Source organism: Bidens hawaiensis, unplaced genomic scaffold (genome assembly GCF_021521415.1).
Source record: "Bidens hawaiensis isolate Kalapana, Puna unplaced genomic scaffold, B.hawaiensis_p1.1 tig00010056_1, whole genome shotgun sequence".
NCBI classification, from domain to species: domain Eukaryota; kingdom Viridiplantae; phylum Streptophyta; class Magnoliopsida; order Asterales; family Asteraceae; genus Bidens; species Bidens hawaiensis.
This window is the reverse complement of record NW_027491759.1, coordinates 351,816-372,328: the sequence shown is the minus strand read 5'-3', so window position 1 is coordinate 372,328 and position 20,513 is coordinate 351,816. Positions and strand designations below refer to the sequence as shown.

The window sequence follows — 20,513 nt, the reverse complement described above, 5'->3', positions numbered from 1 at the left end:
CCAGGATGATACCGGATCTCACAATCGTAATCGCTGATGAGTTCGTTCCATCGGCGTTGCCTCATGTTAAGTTCCTTTTGATCAAAGATATGCTGAAGGCTTTTATGGTCAGTGTAGAGGATACACTTAGTACCATAAAGGTAGTGTCTCCAGATCTTCAAGGCAAAAACAACTGCACCAAGCTCGAGGTCGTGAGTTGTATAATTCTTTTCATGAACCTTGAGTTGCCTTGATGCGTAAGCGATAACCTTGCCTCGTTGCATAAGAACACAACCGAGACCTTGGTTGGATGCATCGCAATACACGACAAAATCATCATTACCCTCAGGTAGCGCAAGAACAGGAGCTTCACACAACAAACGCTTGAGCGTCAGAAAGGCTTCATCTTGCTTCGAGCCCCAAATATACGGTTTACCTTTGTGCGTCAGAGCTGTTAAAGGCAAAGCGATCTTCGAGAAGTTCGAAATGAAGCGCCGGTAATAACCAGCTAAGCCCAGAAAGGAACGGATCTCAGAAGGAGAGGATGGCGTAATCCAGTTCTTGATTGCTTCAATCTTGGATGGGTCGACATGAATACCCATCTTGTTTACAACATGACCAAGAAACTGTACTTCATCAGACCAAAATTCACACTTGGAAAGCTTAGCATAGAGTTGCTCGGCTCTAAGCTTTTGCAATACCAATCGGAGATGTTGCTCATGCTCGGCCTTGGTCTTAGAATACACCAGAACATCATCGATAAACACGATCACGAATTTATCCAAGAAAGGCCTACACACCCGATTCATAAGATCCATGAAAACGGCGGGTGCGTTGGTTAGACCGAAGGACATGACCAAGAATTCAAAATGGCCATAACGAGTTCGAAAAGCAGTCTTCGGAACATCTTCATCGCGGATACGCAACTGATGATAGCCAGAGCGGAGATCAATCTTCGAGAAACAAGAGGCACCTTGGAGTTGATCAAAGAGGTCGTCAATACGCGGTAAGGGATACCGGTTTTTAATGGTGAGTTTGTTTAACTCGCGGTAATCAATACACATGCGGAACGATCCATCTTTCTTTTTAACGAACAACACCGGAGCACCCCAGGGCGAAGAGCTAGGGCGAATGAATCCTTTAGCAGTCAACTCTTGAAGTTGGCTGGCCAATTCTTGCATCTCAGCGGGTGCAAGACGATAAGGAGATTTAGCAACGGGGGAAGCACCAGGGACAAGATCAACACGAAACTCGACTTCACGAGCGGGAGGGATACCAGGAAGATCATCAGGAAAAACTTCAGGAAAATCACGCACAACAGGGATATCGCGAAGCTTCTTTCCTTCATCGGGTTTAACCACATGGGCTAGAAATGCAATACACTTCTTCCGCATGAGTCTTTGGGCTTCGGCGCAAGACATAAGTTTAAGACCACTGGAGGGTTTTCCGCCGTAGATATGAAGATCACCATTTTCTCGAGGTATGCGAATCAATTTCTTGGCGCAAATAACTTCGGCGCGATTCTTCGAGAGCCAGTCCATACCAATAATAACATCAAAGCTCCCAAGAGGCATGGGGATGAGGTCGATCAGAAAATCGTTTTCGTTAAGGTTAAGCGTGCAATCTTTAATTACCGAGTTTATTAAAACAGTTTCGCCATTAGCCAATTCAACTGAAAAATCTTTTTTTAAGTTATCGCGCGGTCGCGCAAGCTTCCGCTCAAAGGCGCGAGAGATAAAACTTCTATCGGCGCCAGTATCAAAAAGCATAGATGCATAAAATCCGTTAAGCAAAAATGTACCATTAACTACGTCGTTATTCGCTTGCGCTTGGTGCGCGGTTATGTTAAAAGCTCGGCCACGCGTCACTTGGTTTGAAATTTGGTTCACCGGATTCGCTTGAGTAATCTGAACTTGTAGCCTTGGGCACGCGTTCCGGAAATGACTTGGATCACCGCAGTTAAAGCACGATCTGGGTCGTGGGTTTTGGTAAGTTGGCTGTGGGTTCTGCGGGTAGGCTGGTGGTGTTGGCGCAATCGGATTGGAGGGAGAGGTTCTACAGTACTCAACGGAGTGACCTACGCGGCCACATCGGTTACATTGTCGACACGGGACTTGAGGTGGGTGATGAAGTCTACAGGTTGGGCAAAAGGGTTGGTTTCCTGTGTAAGGCTTCTTAGTTGGCGGGGCAGGGAGTGCGGGGTTGGTTAAGGCATAGTTGTGGACTACAGGAGGTGCTGGGTAGGTTGACAGTGGGTTAGGCGCGTAAACTGGAGGTTGATAAATGGGTTGTTGGGTAATGGGCGGGTTGGTAAGCGCATAGGCTTGTCTGCGCCTACGTTTCTGGTTATGGTTTGAGGGTTCTGGTTTGGTTTCTGTTGGTTCAGGGACAGTCTTGGGTTTGGTCTTCTCAGTTCCCCGCAGGAACAGGGTTCCTGCTCTGACATGGTTGTCGCTGAGCACAGCGGCCAATTCGATGGCGTCAGAGAGGGTTACTGGGTTTCTGGCCCATACAGAATCTTGAATTTCCATGGGGAGACCCCCAAGGAATTTCTCGATGGCTCGGCGGGAAGGGGTAACAAGGTGAGGGACCAGTAAGCTTAGCTCGTGGAAGCGCGTCGCGTACTCGCGCGCTTCACCGCTGTATTGCTTCAAGTTCCAGAATTCTTCCTCCAGGCGCTTAACTTCGTTGGGAGGGCAGAATTCTCGCGTAAGAATTTCCTTGAATTCCTCCCATGTCATGCTAGAAGCAGCCTCTGCGCCACGCGCATGAGCTACTCCATTCCACCATGTAAGCGCTCTGGATTCCAGGACACTGGAAGCATATAGGGTTCGTCTTTCTGAGGGGCATTGGGTATGGAGGAAAGCGTTTTCAATCTTCTCAAGCCATTGGAGCATCACGGTGGCTCCTTCAAGACCTGTGAACTTCGGAGGGTTACCCGCATTAAAGGACTTAATGTTATAACTGGAGGTATTAGCATTGTTTTGGCTCAAAGCTTGGGCTATCACGGCGGCCATTTCCTGGGAACGTTGCTGTCTACGCATGCGCGAGGCTTCTCTTCTCTGAAATCGGCGAGATAGCGGAGGCATTCTATAAAAGTTTTAATTTTAGTTAATGTCTTGGTTTTTATCGCAAAGTTTAACTTTATAAAGCTTGATTTCGCAGAGTTAGATACTATCAAAAGTTAAAGTAAAATAAATGATCCTAAATGCAGACTTTAATAAAGGTAACAAATTCGAATCAAGAATCGGCAATTCATGTATCACCATGACTTTCCGAATTCCCAATTTAAAATGACTAGTAAACGAGTATTGGAGATTGACGATTCATGTATCACCATGACTTTTCAATCTTCAATATAAAACATACAAGAAAATGAGTATTGGAGGTTGACAATTCATGTATCACCATGACTTTTCAAGTCTCCAACCTCAGAACATAATCGTAAATGGAAATTGAAAATCAACTATTCATGTATCACCATGACTTTTCGGATTTTCAAACCCAACAAACGAATATGTAAGAAAATCAATAAAATCGAAATTCAACAAAAATCGAAACATCGCGAAATAAAACATAAAATCATATACTGCGCAAGCGCGAGCATATTCATAAATAACGAGTAATTAACAATAAGTGCGCAAACATGAGATTTCTCTCATGCGCGAGAAGGGACTCTTAGGTATTCTAGGCCGTTACGTCTAACCACCTATCCTAAAGTCAACGAGCTCTGATACCAATCTGTAACACCCCGACCAAAGGCGGATTATACATCGGGGCGCCACATATTGCTTCATTACTCGCGACACTATTGGTGTCAATATTTATTAATACACATTTTATCGCGCACGCGCAGCGTGGAAAATAAAGAACATAAATCAAACATAAATCAATATATTATAAATTATAACATTCAAACATCAACTTGTCTTGATACATTTTAATTCTAGGTCCAAAAGTAAAAACGTCCTACGTGTCCACAAGCTCCAAAACAGCTACTGCAAACCTGAACATGTGTTAAAATAAACGTCAAACACTTGCGTGTTGGTGAGAAATCAAGTTTAATAGATAATCATAGATAATCACAGTAAATCTGCGCGCAACACGTGTATGTCTAGAGTTTAACAAGGGTGTAATCAGATTGTGATCAAGCCTAAGATAGTTCATAGATCATAGTTCAATCCATGCTCCCAATTGAGCATAAAAACGAGAAAACATCTGTGCAAGTGTAAACAAAGAAAACCGTAAACGATAGGTCTCCCGTGTTCAACTAATGGTACCAACGGAACTGCGGAATAGGCCGAACAAAGCGGTTAATGATACACACATACAAATAAACAGCCAAGTAAACGTCCTCAACACATGGGATACTGCGCGACTAAAGTTCATAAACAAGTTTAAGACTCAAGTTTTGTATGAACACATGAACATCCCAAAGCATTTAAAATAAAAAGGGATTAGATACGAGATAACTCACATGATAAACGATGCGGTGGTAGATAAAGCAAGAACCAACTTTAAACAAGCACAAGTTAACCTATAAATAAGATTATTGTTTTAATGATTTGTTTTAAGTCTTGATTTTAAGTTAGCATAATTAATAAGTAAATTATAATATATATTACCGGAAAAGCAGGAAGAACAAGGAGGAAGACGGAGGCAGAGAGGAAGACGGCAGAGAGAGCAAGGAGCAAGAGAACAGGAGAGATTAAGTGTTTTGTGTGTGATGTGTTACGAAATAATAATACTATTATTTATAGAGAAACCCTAGGGAACACAATCCTAGAAAAGGGGAAAAGATCTCAAAAAGCAAAAGATATCAAAAAGCATAAGAATCCAAAAGCAAAAGATATCAAAAGATATGGCAGCTGCAGGGGGCAAGATAAAGCTGACAGGGAACAGTAACAGGCATGGGCGGTTCAGATAAAGGTACTGGTCAAGCATGGCAAAAGCAGATCTCAAAAGATAATGTCAGTCACTTTTTCTTCCAACCAATGGGGGTTGGTACGCATGCTGCGCCGAAAGTAACTATTCAGACATTAAATAGGTTAGGTCAACAGCACAGAAGATAAGACAACACAAAAGCAAAACGGCTAGATTTAAACAGAAGATACAAGGGTTAAGCGCGGGAAGGCTGAGTGCGCGAGCGCGAAGGCTGGCACAACAATCCTTAGCGCACTGCGGGAAGAATCACAAATCCTTAGCGTGCTGCGTGAAGAACAAGAATTCTAAGCGCATCGCGGGAAGAACATACATTCTTAGCGCATTGCGGGAAGAACATGCATTCTTAGCGCGCTGCGAGAAGAGTTCTCTTCACGCATCGCAGGAACAAGATGTCTTCACGCAGGCTTCCATGTAAGGAGTCTGGCGCGTGGAGCTGCAGATATCCTTAGGCGGGAAGAACCAAAGGACAAGCAAAGAGGGAAACAAGGCGTAAGGGTGGGACGGCGACAAGAGGGAAAAGGTGGAAAAGAGAGAGAAAGAGGCGGGAAGGAAAATATATATTATTATTAAAAGTAAAATATAAGTATAAATATTAAATAATAAAAGAGAGATCGGGTCAGAGAAACGGGTACCTGGGTCGGGTCGGATCGGGGCAGATGTCACACGAGCTATGAGAATAATAAAGCTTGCGCGCGAGGCGACTTATGAGCTATGAGAATAATAAAAGTTTGCGCGCGAGGCGACTTACGAGCTATCAGAATAATAAAGCTTGCGCGCGTGAGGCGACTTACGAGCTGTAAAAATAATGAAGCCTGCGCGCGAGGCGACTTATGGATCTATGAGAATAATAAAGCCTGCGCGCGTGGCGTCTAACGAGCTATAAGAATAATAAAAGCTTGCGCGCGAGGCGACTTAGGAGCTATGAGAATAATAAAAGTTTGCGCGCGAGGAGACTTACGAGCTATAAGAATAATAAAGCTTGCGCGCATGAGGCGACTTACGAGCTGTAAAAATAATGAAGCCTGCGCGCGAGGCGACTTATGGATCTATGAGAATAATGAAGTCTGCGCGCGTGACGTCTTACGAGCTATAAGAATAATAAAAGCTTGCGCGCGAGGCGTCTTACGAGCTATATGAATAATAAAAGCTTGCGCGCGAGGCGTCTTACGAGCTATATGAATAATAAAGCTTGCGCGCGTGAGGCGACTTACGAGCTGTAAAAATAATAAAAGCTTGCGCGCGAGGCGTCTTACGAGCTATATGAATAATAAAGCTTGCGCGCGAGGCGACTTACGAGCTATAAGAATAATAAAGCTTGCGCGCGTGAGGCGACTTACGAGCTGTAAAAATAATGAAGCCTGCGCGCGAGGCGACTTATGGATCTATGAGAATAATGAAGCCTGCGCGCGTGGCGTCTTACGAGCTATAAGAATAATAAAAGCTTGCGCGCGAGGCGTCTTACGAGCTATATGAATAATAAAAGCTTGCGCGCGAGACGTCTTACGAGCTATATGAATAATAAAGCTTGCGCGCGTGAGGCGACTTACGAGCTGTAAAAATAATAAAAGCTTGCGTACGAGGCGTCTTACGAGCTATATGAATAATAAAGCTTGCGCGCGAGGCGTCTTACGAGCTATATGAATAATAAAGCTTGCGCACGAGGCGACTTACGAGCTATAAGAATAATAAAAGCTTGCGCGCGAGGCGTCTTACGAGCTATATGAATAATAAAGCTTGCGCGCGTGAGGCGACTTACGAGCTGTAAAAATAATGAAGCCTGCGCGCGAGGCGACTTACGGATCTATGAGAATAATGACTGGCCCACAAGGGCCTCCTCCGCGCAGGATGAATATCCCGGCCTGTTTTCAAAATAATAATGGAGGCACAAATGGCCAGATAATAATAATGATGTCATAGGTGTTTGTGCGGCTCGTAGCCGAACCTGCAAAAACATGTCAACTAAAAGTGGATGTATTGCATGGTTCCCATCCTCGGGCAAATTATGTGGTGTGCCCAACCTTTAAGCTTGGCGCGTGGCCTATGGGTTTATGAGGATTCCCAACCTTTAAGTTTGGCGCGTAGCCATATGGGATAATATGAGGATTCCCAACCTTTAAGTATGGCGCGTAGCCATATGGGATATTATGAGGATTCCCAACCTTTAAGTATGGCGCGTAGCCATATGGGATATTATGAGGATTCCCAACCTTTAAGTATGGCGCGTAGCCATATGAGTACAATCATGGTTGTTTTTATCCTGATTTGGATTAGACTGTTCATTTGTTATGTCGCTTACGCGCGGCCTGCGCAATGTCTCCTTTATTCTCACGCGCAGATGTGGTGCGTGAGCGTGCATGATGCGTGAGCATCTAATATGCATGAGCGTACGTGAAGCCCAATAACATATGTGATGCGTGAGCATATGAGATGCGTGAGCATACGTGATGCGTGAGCATACGTGATGCGTGAGCATATGTGGTACGCGTGAGCATGCGTGATGCGTGAGCATGTGATATGCGCCACGAGCATAGATTTTGGCTGTCTTCATGAGCATGTGATATGCGTGAGCTGTGGCGCAGAGTAATCGCCGGGAGCGCGCATGCGATCCGCTGTGGCGTAGAGTGATCGCCGGGAGCGCGCATGCGACCCGCTGTGGCGTAGAGTGATCGCCGGGAGCGCGCATGCGGCCCGCTGTGGCGTGCAGTGATCGCCGGGAGCGCGCATGCGACCCGCTGTGGCGTAGAGTGATCGCCGGGAGCGCGCATGCGGAATCCGAAGTTGATCCACAGGGAGCGATTTTGATCCGCGGTGGCACGCATGATCTAGAGATTTTGAATATCCACATCAGGTAGGTTTTATGTAAAACCAACAGATCTAATAGGATTTATAGATCTATGAATATGAAGTGTGACTGTTGCTCAAACGAACCCAGATCTGAAAAAATCATAACTAGATTTGGTATATTTCACTTAGAAAAAACACAGATCTAAGGGTTTTCCCCAAAAGTTCGGTGGTATTTCTTCCTGTGTATTTCCAGATCTGGAAGTATTTTTTAGATCTACGGATTTTTGGATTTCCATAGAACATATCTGAAAGAAGAAACCGTAGACCCGAGATATTGATGAACAGATCGGAGGGCCGAGACGAGAAGCGAAGCGTGGTTCATTGCCGTCCCACGGATGGCGCCAATGTCGAAACACGAGATGAATCTGACCTGATCCATGACGATGTTTCCACGGATTTCGAGATGAACGAACCACGTCTTGATCTTCTTCTCCGGCTTGTTGGGATCTGCAATGACTTTTTGGGGGTGTGGAGGTGACCGCTAAGAAATCTCCAGGATCTCTTGTTCACAGACACAAAAATATGGTGGTGGCTCTTATTGAGAATGACCAACCCCTAATAAGGAGGTGGAGACCTCCTTATATAGGGAGCCTCATGGCCACCATCATGGTACCCTAATGGGCCTAGCCCAGTTAGGGTTACCTCCACAAAACCCCCTCAGTCCAATAACATTGTATTAGTCCATATAATAAAATAAGCCAAACATAATAAATTTAGGGTCGTAAAACCGGGTTTAGTACCATACCCCTACAATTGTTGTCTAAGGTTTATAAATGAATGTGTAATTATTCAAAGTTTGTGTATTGTTTAATTATTGGTTGATGATTGTTTTGTCACGTGTGTTAACAATATAGTGATTGGATAATGAAAGATGATATATTGATTGACTTTTTCTTCAATTTACATAGTTCTCATATGTAGTAACTTATATTGGATCAAGGATAAAGTTAAAAAGCGACAAAAATGAGAAGGATAATAAGGATTTATAGTATAAAAAAGGAAACCTTAAGAAAAATAATGAAAAATTAATAAAAAAAAATCATAACTCAGAATTTAATACGAAAACGAAAAATGTAAAAATACAAAAATGCTTCCACCGTCTTTCTGGTTCTAAAAAAAACATTGAAAAAAACACAATTTTTGACCGGAACCGGAACACGTGTCCCGAACCGAATTTTATGGCCAGGTCTACAGTCCGACAGCCCGAACTAGTGGTAGTTGAAATCCGGCTATTTTCAAAACCGGTTAGTGGTCAACGGTCAAAAAACCGGTTAAACTCCTTAGTCAAGCCATACTACTTGGTTTTGAGACAAGAAACCATTACCCTATATAACCAGTTTTTGGTATAACTGAACCGGTTAACCGATAAATAACCGAAAAACACCAGTTTAAAAAACCAATAACCGAACCAGTTAACCTATAAATAACCAGAAAACGCTAGTTTATAAAACCCAAATAATCGGTTTGTAACTGATTTAGAAGATCAATAATATAAACCGGCGGTTAAAAACGGGTATATCGGTAAGTGGTGGACTGGTTACTACCGGGCCGGGTTGTTGAGACGGTTATGGGCTTTATAAAAGAGCCCAATAATAATAATAATTTGTACATTTTCTTACATCTTCACAATCAAACCGTGAGTGAACCTGAAGCACGTTAATCTCTTATTAAATCTCTAATTAACAACCAATTCATCTGATTGTACGAAGAGAAGATCATAGTGTTCTGGTAATTTATTATTATTATTATTATTATTATTATTATTATTATGTAATTTAATCCTATTTGTGCTTCTGAAACCACCTAGGGCTTAATTTCATTTTATGCGGTTGATATTAGGGTTAATTTTGTGTGTGTATGTAGTTAATAATAGTTAGGAATGCAGTATAGGTTTGATGCTGTATTGTAATTGCATTGAGGCATGGTTGCAATAATCGCTCTTAGGCGCCGAGCAGGGGTGCAAACGAGCCGAGCTACTCGAGACTGGCTCGTTAAAAAGCTCGATGGAGCCGAGCATAATCGAGCCCGAGCCCGAGCCCAAGCTCAAGCCTAAAAGGAAGCTCGTTTAATAAACGAGCCTGAGCCCGAGCTTCACTTATCAAGCTCGAGCCGGATCGCGAGCCTAGACGAGCCTGCCATTTATATAATTTTTTAAAATATATATTTGACAATTAATTAATTAATTAATTCATATAATGCTATGAAAAAATAAATAAACATAACTAAATAATATATATATATATATATATATATAAATTATTATAATTATAAATAGTGAACGAGCCGAGCCCGAACCGAGCTCGAGCTTGAAAATCTACTCACGAACTGAGCTCGAGCTTTGAAACCAGAGATCGAAACGAGCCGAGCTCAAGCTTTGTGTAAGTTAAACAAGCCTAGTCGATCTCGGGCTCGGCTCGTTTGCACCCCTAGCGCCGAGTACTTGACGCCAAGTACTCGCAAACTAGTAATGTAAACCTCATTCTTCACAAGATTAGGAAACCCTAGGAAAGTATTATTGTTATGTGAGTATTGTAGTTTAACACACACGAGCTGCGAATTTTCTTCGCCTCATTTTAACTGTAATTTGTCAGCTGCTCTGTCATACAGTTAGGGCTTTAAACGAACCGAACGAGCACGACCAAGGCCTTGTTCATGTTCGTTTGTTAAGAAAATAATATGTTCATGAACGGTTCACGAGCACTTACCGAATGAGATTTTATATTCTTGTTCGTTCATTAAGGAAACGAATGTGTTCACGAACACAAATAAAATCGGCTTTATTTTATGTGCATGATCTCAACCTTGATGCTTATATTCAAATGCATATAACAATTGGTCTAATGATGTGTTGGTTGTGTGATGTGACTCGAGTACTCACTTCTATTCTTTTTGTGCAGACGCGTAACTTTTTATACAACAAAGCTGAAGCAACCACTTTGATACATTGGTTCCTGGGTTATTAGAAAGATGTATGCCATGTGTTATTTTTATCCAGTCTTATATGCAAGATTTGAGAGATTCAAACGTAGCATTGGTATTGAATTATAAATTTACTGTAACAAAGGTTTATTAACTTTATTGATGTTTTTATAATCAGGGGTATTGTACAATTTGATCTCCAATGTCCCCAATGTGTTAACGGGATTATAGTCGATCCACAAACTGATTGGAGTTTTGATGACCTCATATCAGAGCTTAATACCATAGATCAAAAACTTCAAGCATCCTCATTGCCCTCTTTACATTACACCAAAACACACTCAAGGTACCATTATATCATTAAAAAATCTTCAACAGCCCTTGTGTTCTTTAACATGTTTTTTAAGTAATCGTCCACTAAGGAGTTTTTTCTTGCAGTGATGTTCCGGTTACTAATAAAAACAGAAAGGCCTTTGTGATGCATGTATCAGATGACGAACTTGATGATGATGATGTTTATGAGGAGAATAATAGCAAAAGTGTGACGATGGGTAATCGTTTTGGTTGTGAGGATTTCTGTTTAAGGTTGTTATTCATCATTTCAGTTTCTTGTAATGTATAATGACTTCATTGATGATTCCCACATGTAAATATTCTTCAGTGACAGTGAAGATTCTGATAACGAGTCAACGAGTAGGGCCCGATGGTCTTTGATGGAAAAAGGTGGAGTTATTGAAGGTGCATTACTTGAGCTAAGTCATGAACACCAGCTTAGTGTTGCGGTGTGTTTTTGATCTATTTACTGCTTACTCACCTTTACTGTTAGATATGTAGTCAATATTAAACTTATTCTTTGAATACTTTTGATAAACAGGAAGAAATAAGAGCTCGAATATCTGCATTTGGAGCCGATCTTTCAAATGAAAAAGCCAAATTTACCAATGCACTTTCCCGAGCTGAAAAAAACAAGGAGGCGCGACGTGAGTTAGACAGGAAACGTGATTTGCAATATCAACGCCAAATGTAAGTCTGTTGGTTAAAACTGTATTATATTAAAAAAAAGTCTGCTATGGTTTTTTCTCTATACTTGAGCTTATTAGTTGTTAGCCTGTTAATCTTTTTGTTTATTCTTTCTGTAGTGCAGAAGAACTTGATAATCATTTGACCGATGTTCAAAGGCATCATGAATACAAATCTCAGATAGAAGAAAAAAAGATAAGAGACGATGCTGCAATTGAAGAGGCCAAAAGAAAGCAAAAGGCTTTACAGGAAGAAAAAATCCGTCAAGAAAAATTAAAAGCAGAAGAGGTTTGTAGAAGATACGCAGTTCAATAATTGTATCAAATCGGATTCTGTTATATTTATTTTTTATATTCTGTGTGCAGGCCAAACTTCAAGCTGAAAAGAAGAAAGAGGAAGAAGCAAAAGCCAAAGCATTGGAAGCTGAAAGAGCTGCAAAAGAAGCAGCTGACGTGGCACTTGCAGAAAGTCAAAGAAAGGCTGCCGAGACTTTGACTGCTTCAAAAGGAGCGGTTTCTAAGGGATCTGGTTCTAGCAGACTCAATAAAGCACCCGATGGTAAAGCTATAATTATTACCCAGTATTGTTAAAAGTTTAACGTATCTTGGACAAAATGTGTTTTATTCTTTTACAATATGTTAATTTTTCTTACTTTACAAGTGGTTGCGTTTATTGCAGGAAATGTGCTCAAGGTTGCTGAGAGTGCTTTAAAAATGGAAGAAAGTAGGCTGCAAAAATACAACGAAGTGGTTGGAAAAGGTTTTGCATCGGATATGGATTCTAACCAAGTAAGTCATGAATCACATGCTAAATTCCAAAGTTATTTGTTTGCTCATATTTCTGTTTATTCTGTTCTACGTTCTATAACTTGCATCTTATATGATCTCCTATGTATGCACCAACGCGCAAAAAAAAAAGATACGTTAATTTAATTGGAACGATAATTAAGTGAACATAAGGTTATAATAATTTTATTGATAAGTTAGTTTATTTGAACAATAGTTTAGGAAACAAAGACTATAATAATTTTATAGCTTAGTTAATTTAATTGAAACAATTTATGTGTAAATGTGTTCTATTTAGTGTAAAAAGTCCTGATATAATAATTTGGTGCATACATTTGAATTTATATATATTTGTTGTAAGCACATTTTAAAAATATGCTCTTAGATCCATACATTAATATCAGCTAATATGTTATGAGTTGATTTATTAAACTCGTTTCCATAAAAGAATTCTTTTATTGATAAGTTACCTTTTCTGCAGGAATATCACAAGCAAGGTATGCAAATGGCTAGACGTATTAAAACCATAACCGGTACAAAAGAGAGTGTAAGGTGTGTGCCGATTTCTTTTATCATCATAATTCAAGAAACATTTTAAGTTCATATAGAGTGTTTGGGTTAGCTTATTTTTCACTTATGGGCTAATTTGTTTTTTTACAATTTACCACATCTTTAATTTATGTTGGCCAGGTCAAAAGCAGATGAATTGGTGAAACTTATGAATTCAACCCTTCCCCAATCCGTCAATCTCGGGATCTTTGCAGATAAGGTAATTCACTTATTAATTCTGAAACATACTTTTCAACTAATGGTATATATCATATGTATATGCCAATGAAAAGGCTTAAACTTTGCTTGTTTTAATGTAACAGATCGTCTATTTTTGCACAAACGCTACCAGCAATGCTACTTTATATGCTTATGGACATGTCATTGTTATGGTGACTTCACAAGTAAGAAACATTCACACGGTTTTTTTCTCTTTAAAAAAATTATTATAACGATGAGACATTTTATGAATTTAACTCGCCTTTGTTTTTCATCGTGAATCTAGGTTCCACACGCCATGGATATTCTTCTTGCCAAATTAAACCAAGTTTGCATCTTCACAATTCCAAAGTATCTAACTTACTCAGAGGTACTTTTCTTTATCCTGTTTATTATGTGAAAAATGTGTCGATTTGGGTCGGTAAAACAGAAAATTTATCAAATGAATAAAAATTTGGTTCTGTAGGCGGTATTTGAGTCAAAAGATGCTTACTTGCGAGCTATTGGTTACCAAGAAGAAAATGGAAAGCTTGAAAGTACTGATGATTATGTTGCAAGATTAACACAACATATGAAACTATACGGGGCTCTAATTCAGGTTTTATTATTATTATTATTATTGTTATTATTATTTTTTTTATAAAAGTTTATCAATTTTGTTACAAGCAGAAATTCTCTTATACCCGCTGCTTATATTAATTCACTTTTTTTAATAGACTGAAGTTAACGGTATCCAAAATCTGCATGGAATCGAAGAAGGCTGGAAATGGCTTGCTAGGTTTTTAAATTCTTTACCCGCGAATTTATACACTTTAGTAGCACTTGAGGCTTTCCTTGAGGTAATTTATATCAAATGTTTTATAAATAATAAAAGTGTTATATTATTACTATAACCGTATAAGGATCTAAATCTTGATATAAAACGATATCTCAGGTGGCAGGGTTTGCTTTATATAGAAGATACAAAAACCAGTTCAAGAAGCTGTTAAACATAATATCGCGTGACTTTCTCAAAGCATTGAAGGAAAAAGAAGATCCGAAAGTGACGAAAGCCGTGATGAGTTTAGAGAGTTACATTCAGTCAAACAATTTCCAAAAGGAACCTGAAGGATGCCGGCTTCGGGATAATTTGTTGTCAAGCGATTTCAACCCGAACGAGTCTGATAATCAACAACAATATCATAACTACGGCGGGTACCAACAACAGTATAATTATAATTCACCGAATAGGTTTACTTACCGTAGATGACAAGTAGATTGTTAGTTGTCGAATTCGAAGTTGAACACCCAATTTTGTGTTGTTACTTGTTTGTGCTATAATGCATTGGTAAGGTTCCTTTGTATTGGGGAATCACAGCTGATGGGTGTGTTGCATTTGCCAATGATGCTGATCTTCTCAAAGGTGCTTGTGGCAAGTCACTCGCTTCTTTCCCGCAAGGTTCGATTCTTGATTCTATCCATCTTTATGTCCAGGAAGATCTAGTTGACCTAAAAATATTCTTTTTGTCGGTTTTCAATAAATGGCTAATTCATTGAATATAAACTTCATACAACAATAACCAAGTTTTTTAAGTGTCGTAAAGTTACTCGTTTTTTTTTTCTCTTCAAAAGTAGTTAGCTTTTATTTAGTGTTCCAATCTTGTGAATTTTTTATATAAATGTTAAATTTATTTTTATTTTCAAATTTAGGCTAATGAAACAAACATATATGAATCTTGTTTACTATTTAGGGATTATTTATTTCTAATTCGACTTAAATTGAACAATTATGTAACTTGTTTAGTATTTAATTAGTGAGTTTTTTTTTGTTCAGATCACTCACTACTTGAAGTTAATTTGAAAAAACTCAGACTAAATAATAACTACGATTCATATACGTTTCATTTATGTCACTTAATTTTATAAAGTTTAGACATTAATATTAAAATAAACAACACTGAAACACATAATGAAAGTTGTGTGACTTTAGCGGAACACTTGAAAAACCTGATTGAGATGTACGAGTTTGACTCATTTGACCCTTTTTCTAAATCGTTTGACCCATTTGACCCATTTTATAAAACATTTCGACTCATTTGGCCCGTTTTATATAACGTGATTTGAACCGACGCAGGGTGCTTCTACTCGACCGCGATTGGAGAGCTGAGATGCTATGAAAATCCCAAGAACAAAATCACCGCCGTTCCCGCAACTGAGGAAGAGATATGGGGTGCAAAATTCATGGTAAGTTTACATAATATTAAATTCAATAAACCCTTGTCACATATTTTTGTTGGTTTAATTTTAGTGGTTTCTAGAGTATATCCTGTGGCCCCAACGAATAATATGAAAGTATTAGGTATATGTTACTTTCACATGTTTCAAGTAAACTTGTGAATGATGTTTTATCAGGTTGAAGGTCCATCATCCATCATCTCAGCCACACAGTAATGGCTACTTCCAGAACATGTGAGCAAGTCCTTTATTAGGATATAGGTTTCAAAGTGTATTTTGGTATGTGTATAGAGAGAGACATGTTTGTGTAATAAAGTTTGTAGACATGAATGGATAATGTATGGTTGTGATCTATTTGTGTTGTTAGTTGTTACTTGTTACATGATTGTGGCATAATGGATCATGGATCTACAAATCCTGCAAAACTTAATTTGATTTAGGGGAGCAAAGTAACCCGGATTCGCTTACAAACTTAAAACCGAACTATTCTACTATGTAACTGAGCATGATATTAGTTTTAAAAGATTTTTTCGGATATGTGACGAGTTATGGACTTATAGACTAATAGTGATACTTGTTCCGGTTGCTCAAAACGTAAATATTTAAAAAAATTTTGTTATTCTTTGGATATTAGAATAATTTACTAATTCTCTATTTTTTTATATTTCTAATTTCATCCGGTGATAAACTTATATAGGAAATTATAATGGATAGTAACAAACTAACGGACATGCATGATATCGGCGTGTATACTGTATACCCAATACTTAATGATCAATAGGTATGGAATATGAATTTAGAATATGATACGAGACTGAAATTACTAATATTCGTCTCGGTTTCATCACCGGTTTAATTCTCATGTAGGAAGACATCTTTAGCATGGAAAAGGGTAAATACTAGATTATCGAGCTAAAGGTTAGATCATAGCAAGGATTAGATGTGCACAAACCGGTCTATTTTAAAACCAAATTTAAAACTACCATAGAAGCTTAGACGGTAGTGGATCATGAGCCATAGCGGTTACATTCGGAAATCGGTTTCTTTGCCTTTTTACAAAGCCAATATATCCAAATTTTAAACTCTTGAGGTTATTAAAATCTGTTACAACATACCTTCTGAGCTTACTACTTGGGGTGATAGTTCGACTCGTTTAGTAGCCTTATTTCGTAAAGGACTATACAACCAAATTGTTTTGTTAAATTTAGATATTTCATTTGCTGTAAAATTCATGTCTTCGTCGAGTAAACCCAAATTGTAATACGTGTTTAGAAGCGAAATTTCAACTCCTCCAACATTTATGGCAGGGTTCAATACAATGACAACAAAAGTATCAAGCGACATTTCACATTGTATAAAATGTTTTGTAAATTTCGCTTTCATCGGTGTTATTAGTTCATAAAATATTTTGTTTCTCACTTCAAGGTCGTTTAATTTTGAGCACATTAAGACAATGGTTAAGTATTTAACAAGCTCCCCATACATAAACCATTGTTTTATTTTTTTTATTCCAAGAATTGCCGGTTTTAGCATATAACAACTATATTTCAAAAATAATCCAAACTGGTTTCTCCTATACCGGATTTAGCCAATATTCAAGAGCTGGTATAAACCGGTGGATCGGACCCCAACCAGACAAGTTTCATTGAATCCGGTTCACTACTAGATCAGATCCGACTGGACTTAATACCAGATTTGGATTACAAAGTATTTTTATTTTTATTTTTTTTCATCTTTAGTATGTGTATGTCATTACTCATTTATGTGCATTCAAGGCTTCTAGCAGATCATACCAAGCCCTACAAGGCTTAATAATATTGGGCCAACTTCCAATATGCATGCATCAGAATGGAGGCCATGCTCATTTAAAGTGCAATTAGCCAATTATACAATTAAAAAAATCCGCATATTATCATTTCATACACATCATGGAAGTATTGTTAGCTTAATGTAATTTTCTTATCTAATATATACATATAATTTGAGTTTATTTTTATTATTTTTTATTTTAATAGTCTAAGTTAATGTTTGTCTTGATGAGTTGAAAATCACCCAAACACTATTTCGATCAGTGTCGTAAAAATCGTTAGTCGGTAGTCAGGCGGTGAGGTGAGGACTAGTGACTAATCGGGATAAATCGGATCGGACTTTAATTCATATTTTTCAATTTTATGTTTACACATACACACACATTTCTATATGTAATTTTCAGTTTTATACATACACAAACATATTTTGGCCGAAAATTGGCTGCAATTTCACTGGAAATCGCAGGTTTTTGCTGAAATCTCGTCGGAAACCACTGATATTGGTCGGAATCTTGCCAGAAACCGCCGATTTATAGCCGGATTTGACCGTCAACCGATTAATTAGCCGACTAGCCCAAAATTAATTAGTGAAGTGGGGACTAGCGAATAATCGAGGATAATCGATGCCTAGTCAGGATTTTTGCAGCACTGATTTCAATACATGTAACGTCTTAATTTGTTTATTTAATAAGTTATATTGTAATAATCTTACTTTGTGCCTTTGTGGCCATGCTATATGCGTTAACATTAGTCAATTACCAAAAAAATTTGGTTGATAAAACCATAACTACAAACTCGTACAAAAAGTTGACATGCACAAAGTTTAAAAACTTTAAGTCCAAGTTTTTGAGGAAAAAAAATCATTCAAAAGAAAAACAATGGAATTCAAATGAACATAATTCGGTTAAAATCATATAATGCATATATTACCAAAGTGTGAGAAAGTTATAAGCATTTACGAACGTATCAATGTGAATAATTTGATGCTTCGCAAGCAAAATTGAAAATGAAGCATTCGTATCACGTGTTTCATGACTATGGTGGCGACTTTTATCCTGGATAACTTCTGATGTGCTGAAAGCGGTCTATAAAAACCTAACCTAACCTAGACACTCTAGTTTTAAATTTATAAAACTAAACTCTTCTGATGCTAGACCACTAGACAGGCAAGTGTACCTATCAACTGTAGTAAAGCCTAACGAAGTCCGGATATCGAACCCAAGGAACACTAGCGACACCTAAACTAGACTCTGACTAATAACTCAATAGACTCTGATTAATGCTCTAAATGTATTGTTTGTGATGATGGTATTTATTGTTTTGTTTTCTTAGTAATTACCATCCTCTTTCTATCACCACAACTAAGTCTTGTAAAGTGGGCGGGTCAAACGGGTTAGGAACAAAACAATCAAACCGACTTTCAACTAGAATTGGTTGGGTTGATTTTTTTTTGAATGACGGTATTATATTCACAAAGGCATACTGGCAATAACTAGTTATTGAAAAAATATTTGATCCAATTTACTCTAACACAAATAAATGTTGAAATATTCATTTCCTCCATGATTGCATTTGGGCTCGTGTTGATTCCGTTAACTATCGCATTATTCTTTGCTCTCCAAATACTATAAAAGGCGGTCTGAAAAATTGCTTGGATTAGCTCTATAAAATTTTACTCTCAGTTTCAAACATAGATAAAGAACATGGTTTCATAACAATAAAATTAATAGTGTTCAATTTTTATTTTTAATTGATTTAAAGTAATTAATATGTATTTCATTGATCATTATAGTATATATAAAAATAGTAGTTTTGAACTCCATGCCAACTAAGTTTCTAATTTTGTACTATATAAATTAAATATGATTCCTATTAAAACCAATTTTTCATTTTTATTTCCTGACCTGTTTTCCAATTTGCTTTTAAGGCAAAAACAAGCAAAAGTCTTTAAACACAAGAAAATGTGTTTAGAAAATCAGCATATGTTTATTCTTTTGCTTTTAATACATTTGAAGTTTTCCTAGCCTTGAAGACTATTGAGTTTCCAAATAGGAATCAACGAGTTGTGCAGTAATTTTCTCGGCCTCTAAGACCCAAAATTTCACTTTTAGCATCGGTTTTGCTGTTCAAATTGAAGTTGCGGAACTTGTTGACAGTTCACCTGCCAGTTATTCTAACCGTTTGAAAAGTTACAGATAGATACAATTTAATTTAATTACGATATACACACAAAATTAGCTCACATTTAATTTTAGCGTATGATTGGGTGCAACTCTGCTTCATCTTAGAAGATGTTGGTTGTTATCAAGGCCATTTATGAGGCAGCTTCGGGTGGTCGATCAACCCCGGCCCGACATCTCACTAAACCTGAATTTAACTTTCTTTTTTAAATTATATATATTTTTTGAAAAAAAAAACTATGTATTTTTAATATTTAAACCCAATTACTCAACTAATTTAAAACCCAAAATCTTTTTACTATTCTCGAAGACGGACCCAAAATTTTTTTTACGCTTATTGAAGACGACCTTGGTTAGTATTAACAGATGTCGTATTAGCAGGTCACTGTTAGAAATTGGCAGCTCCATCAACTCGTGAATACTGTTATCATAACAAACTTAATTAATACCGACGGATTAATCGATATTTTTCACAAATTTTACGTTCATATTTGCCACTTCTTTTACTTTAATTTTGAATTAATTTCTTGGAATAAAAGCTTCTTAAAAATTTTCGATTTCAAATCGTATTTCCACGAAGAATCCGTTTAGTTGTTCGTTCGAGAACTACGATATTTAGCTCGGAAACCAAATCAATTTTTTTTATTTGAGAAGACTTTCCGGCTTAACAGGACGGTCTTGTTTGCTAGCTTCAAACAAAATATTAGGTGTTATTTAATTATATAGCGTATGACTGGGTGCAACTCTGCTCCATTTTAGAAGATGCTTTTTGTTTGGTAAACTCCAAATTCTTCTTCTTCGTCTTCTTCTTCATTCCGTCATCTTTCTTCCACTTCGTTATCCCCAATATTATTATTATTATTATTATTAACAGTTAAACCCTAACCATTAACAAATCATCACACTTAATCTCCATTTATTCAATCGGATCCTCACAAATCTGCACAATACATTCGATCACACTTCAATTATTTGAAAACATCTGCAATTAATCGATCAATTTGCGTTAATTTAACCTAATTGTTAACTTTTGACCTCATTTTTTGCCTCCT

At 38.0% G+C, this 20,513-nt stretch overlaps 2 protein-coding genes across 2 annotated transcripts; both read left to right on the top strand.

Moving 5' to 3' along the window:
* The first annotated feature begins 10,734 nt into the window (after positions 1-10,734).
* On the top strand, positions 10,735-14,558 carry LOC143534049 (mRNA export factor GLE1-like). The gene is made up of 15 exons (XM_077028650.1): positions 10,735-10,745; positions 10,865-11,032; positions 11,125-11,271; positions 11,348-11,468; positions 11,561-11,709; positions 11,826-11,994; positions 12,072-12,264; positions 12,385-12,494; positions 12,973-13,043; positions 13,182-13,260; positions 13,364-13,444; positions 13,546-13,629; positions 13,726-13,857; positions 13,976-14,098; positions 14,194-14,558. Exons 1-15 carry the CDS (start codon positions 10,735-10,737, stop codon positions 14,506-14,508), a joined length of 1,953 nt encoding a protein of 650 aa, XP_076884765.1. The 3' UTR covers positions 14,509-14,558.
* Positions 14,559-14,579: 21 nt separating this feature from the next.
* On the top strand, positions 14,580-15,827 carry LOC143534048 (asparagine synthetase [glutamine-hydrolyzing] 2-like; the record flags this gene model as incomplete). The annotated part of the gene is made up of 3 exons (XM_077028649.1): positions 14,580-14,697; positions 15,373-15,482; positions 15,651-15,827. Coding segments are annotated over 3 exons (267 nt in total), but the record flags the coding sequence as incomplete, so codon positions are not given.
* Positions 15,828-20,513: the final 4,686 nt, after the last annotated feature.

Coding starts and splice junctions, on each gene's coding strand:
- LOC143534049 (XM_077028650.1), top strand. Junction 12,265..12,384: donor ACTCAATAAAGCACCCGATG/GTAAAGCTATAA, acceptor CGTTTATTGCAG/GAAATGTGCTCAAGGTTGCT. Junction 13,044..13,181: donor GGTACAAAAGAGAGTGTAAG/GTGTGTGCCGAT, acceptor TATGTTGGCCAG/GTCAAAAGCAGATGAATTGG.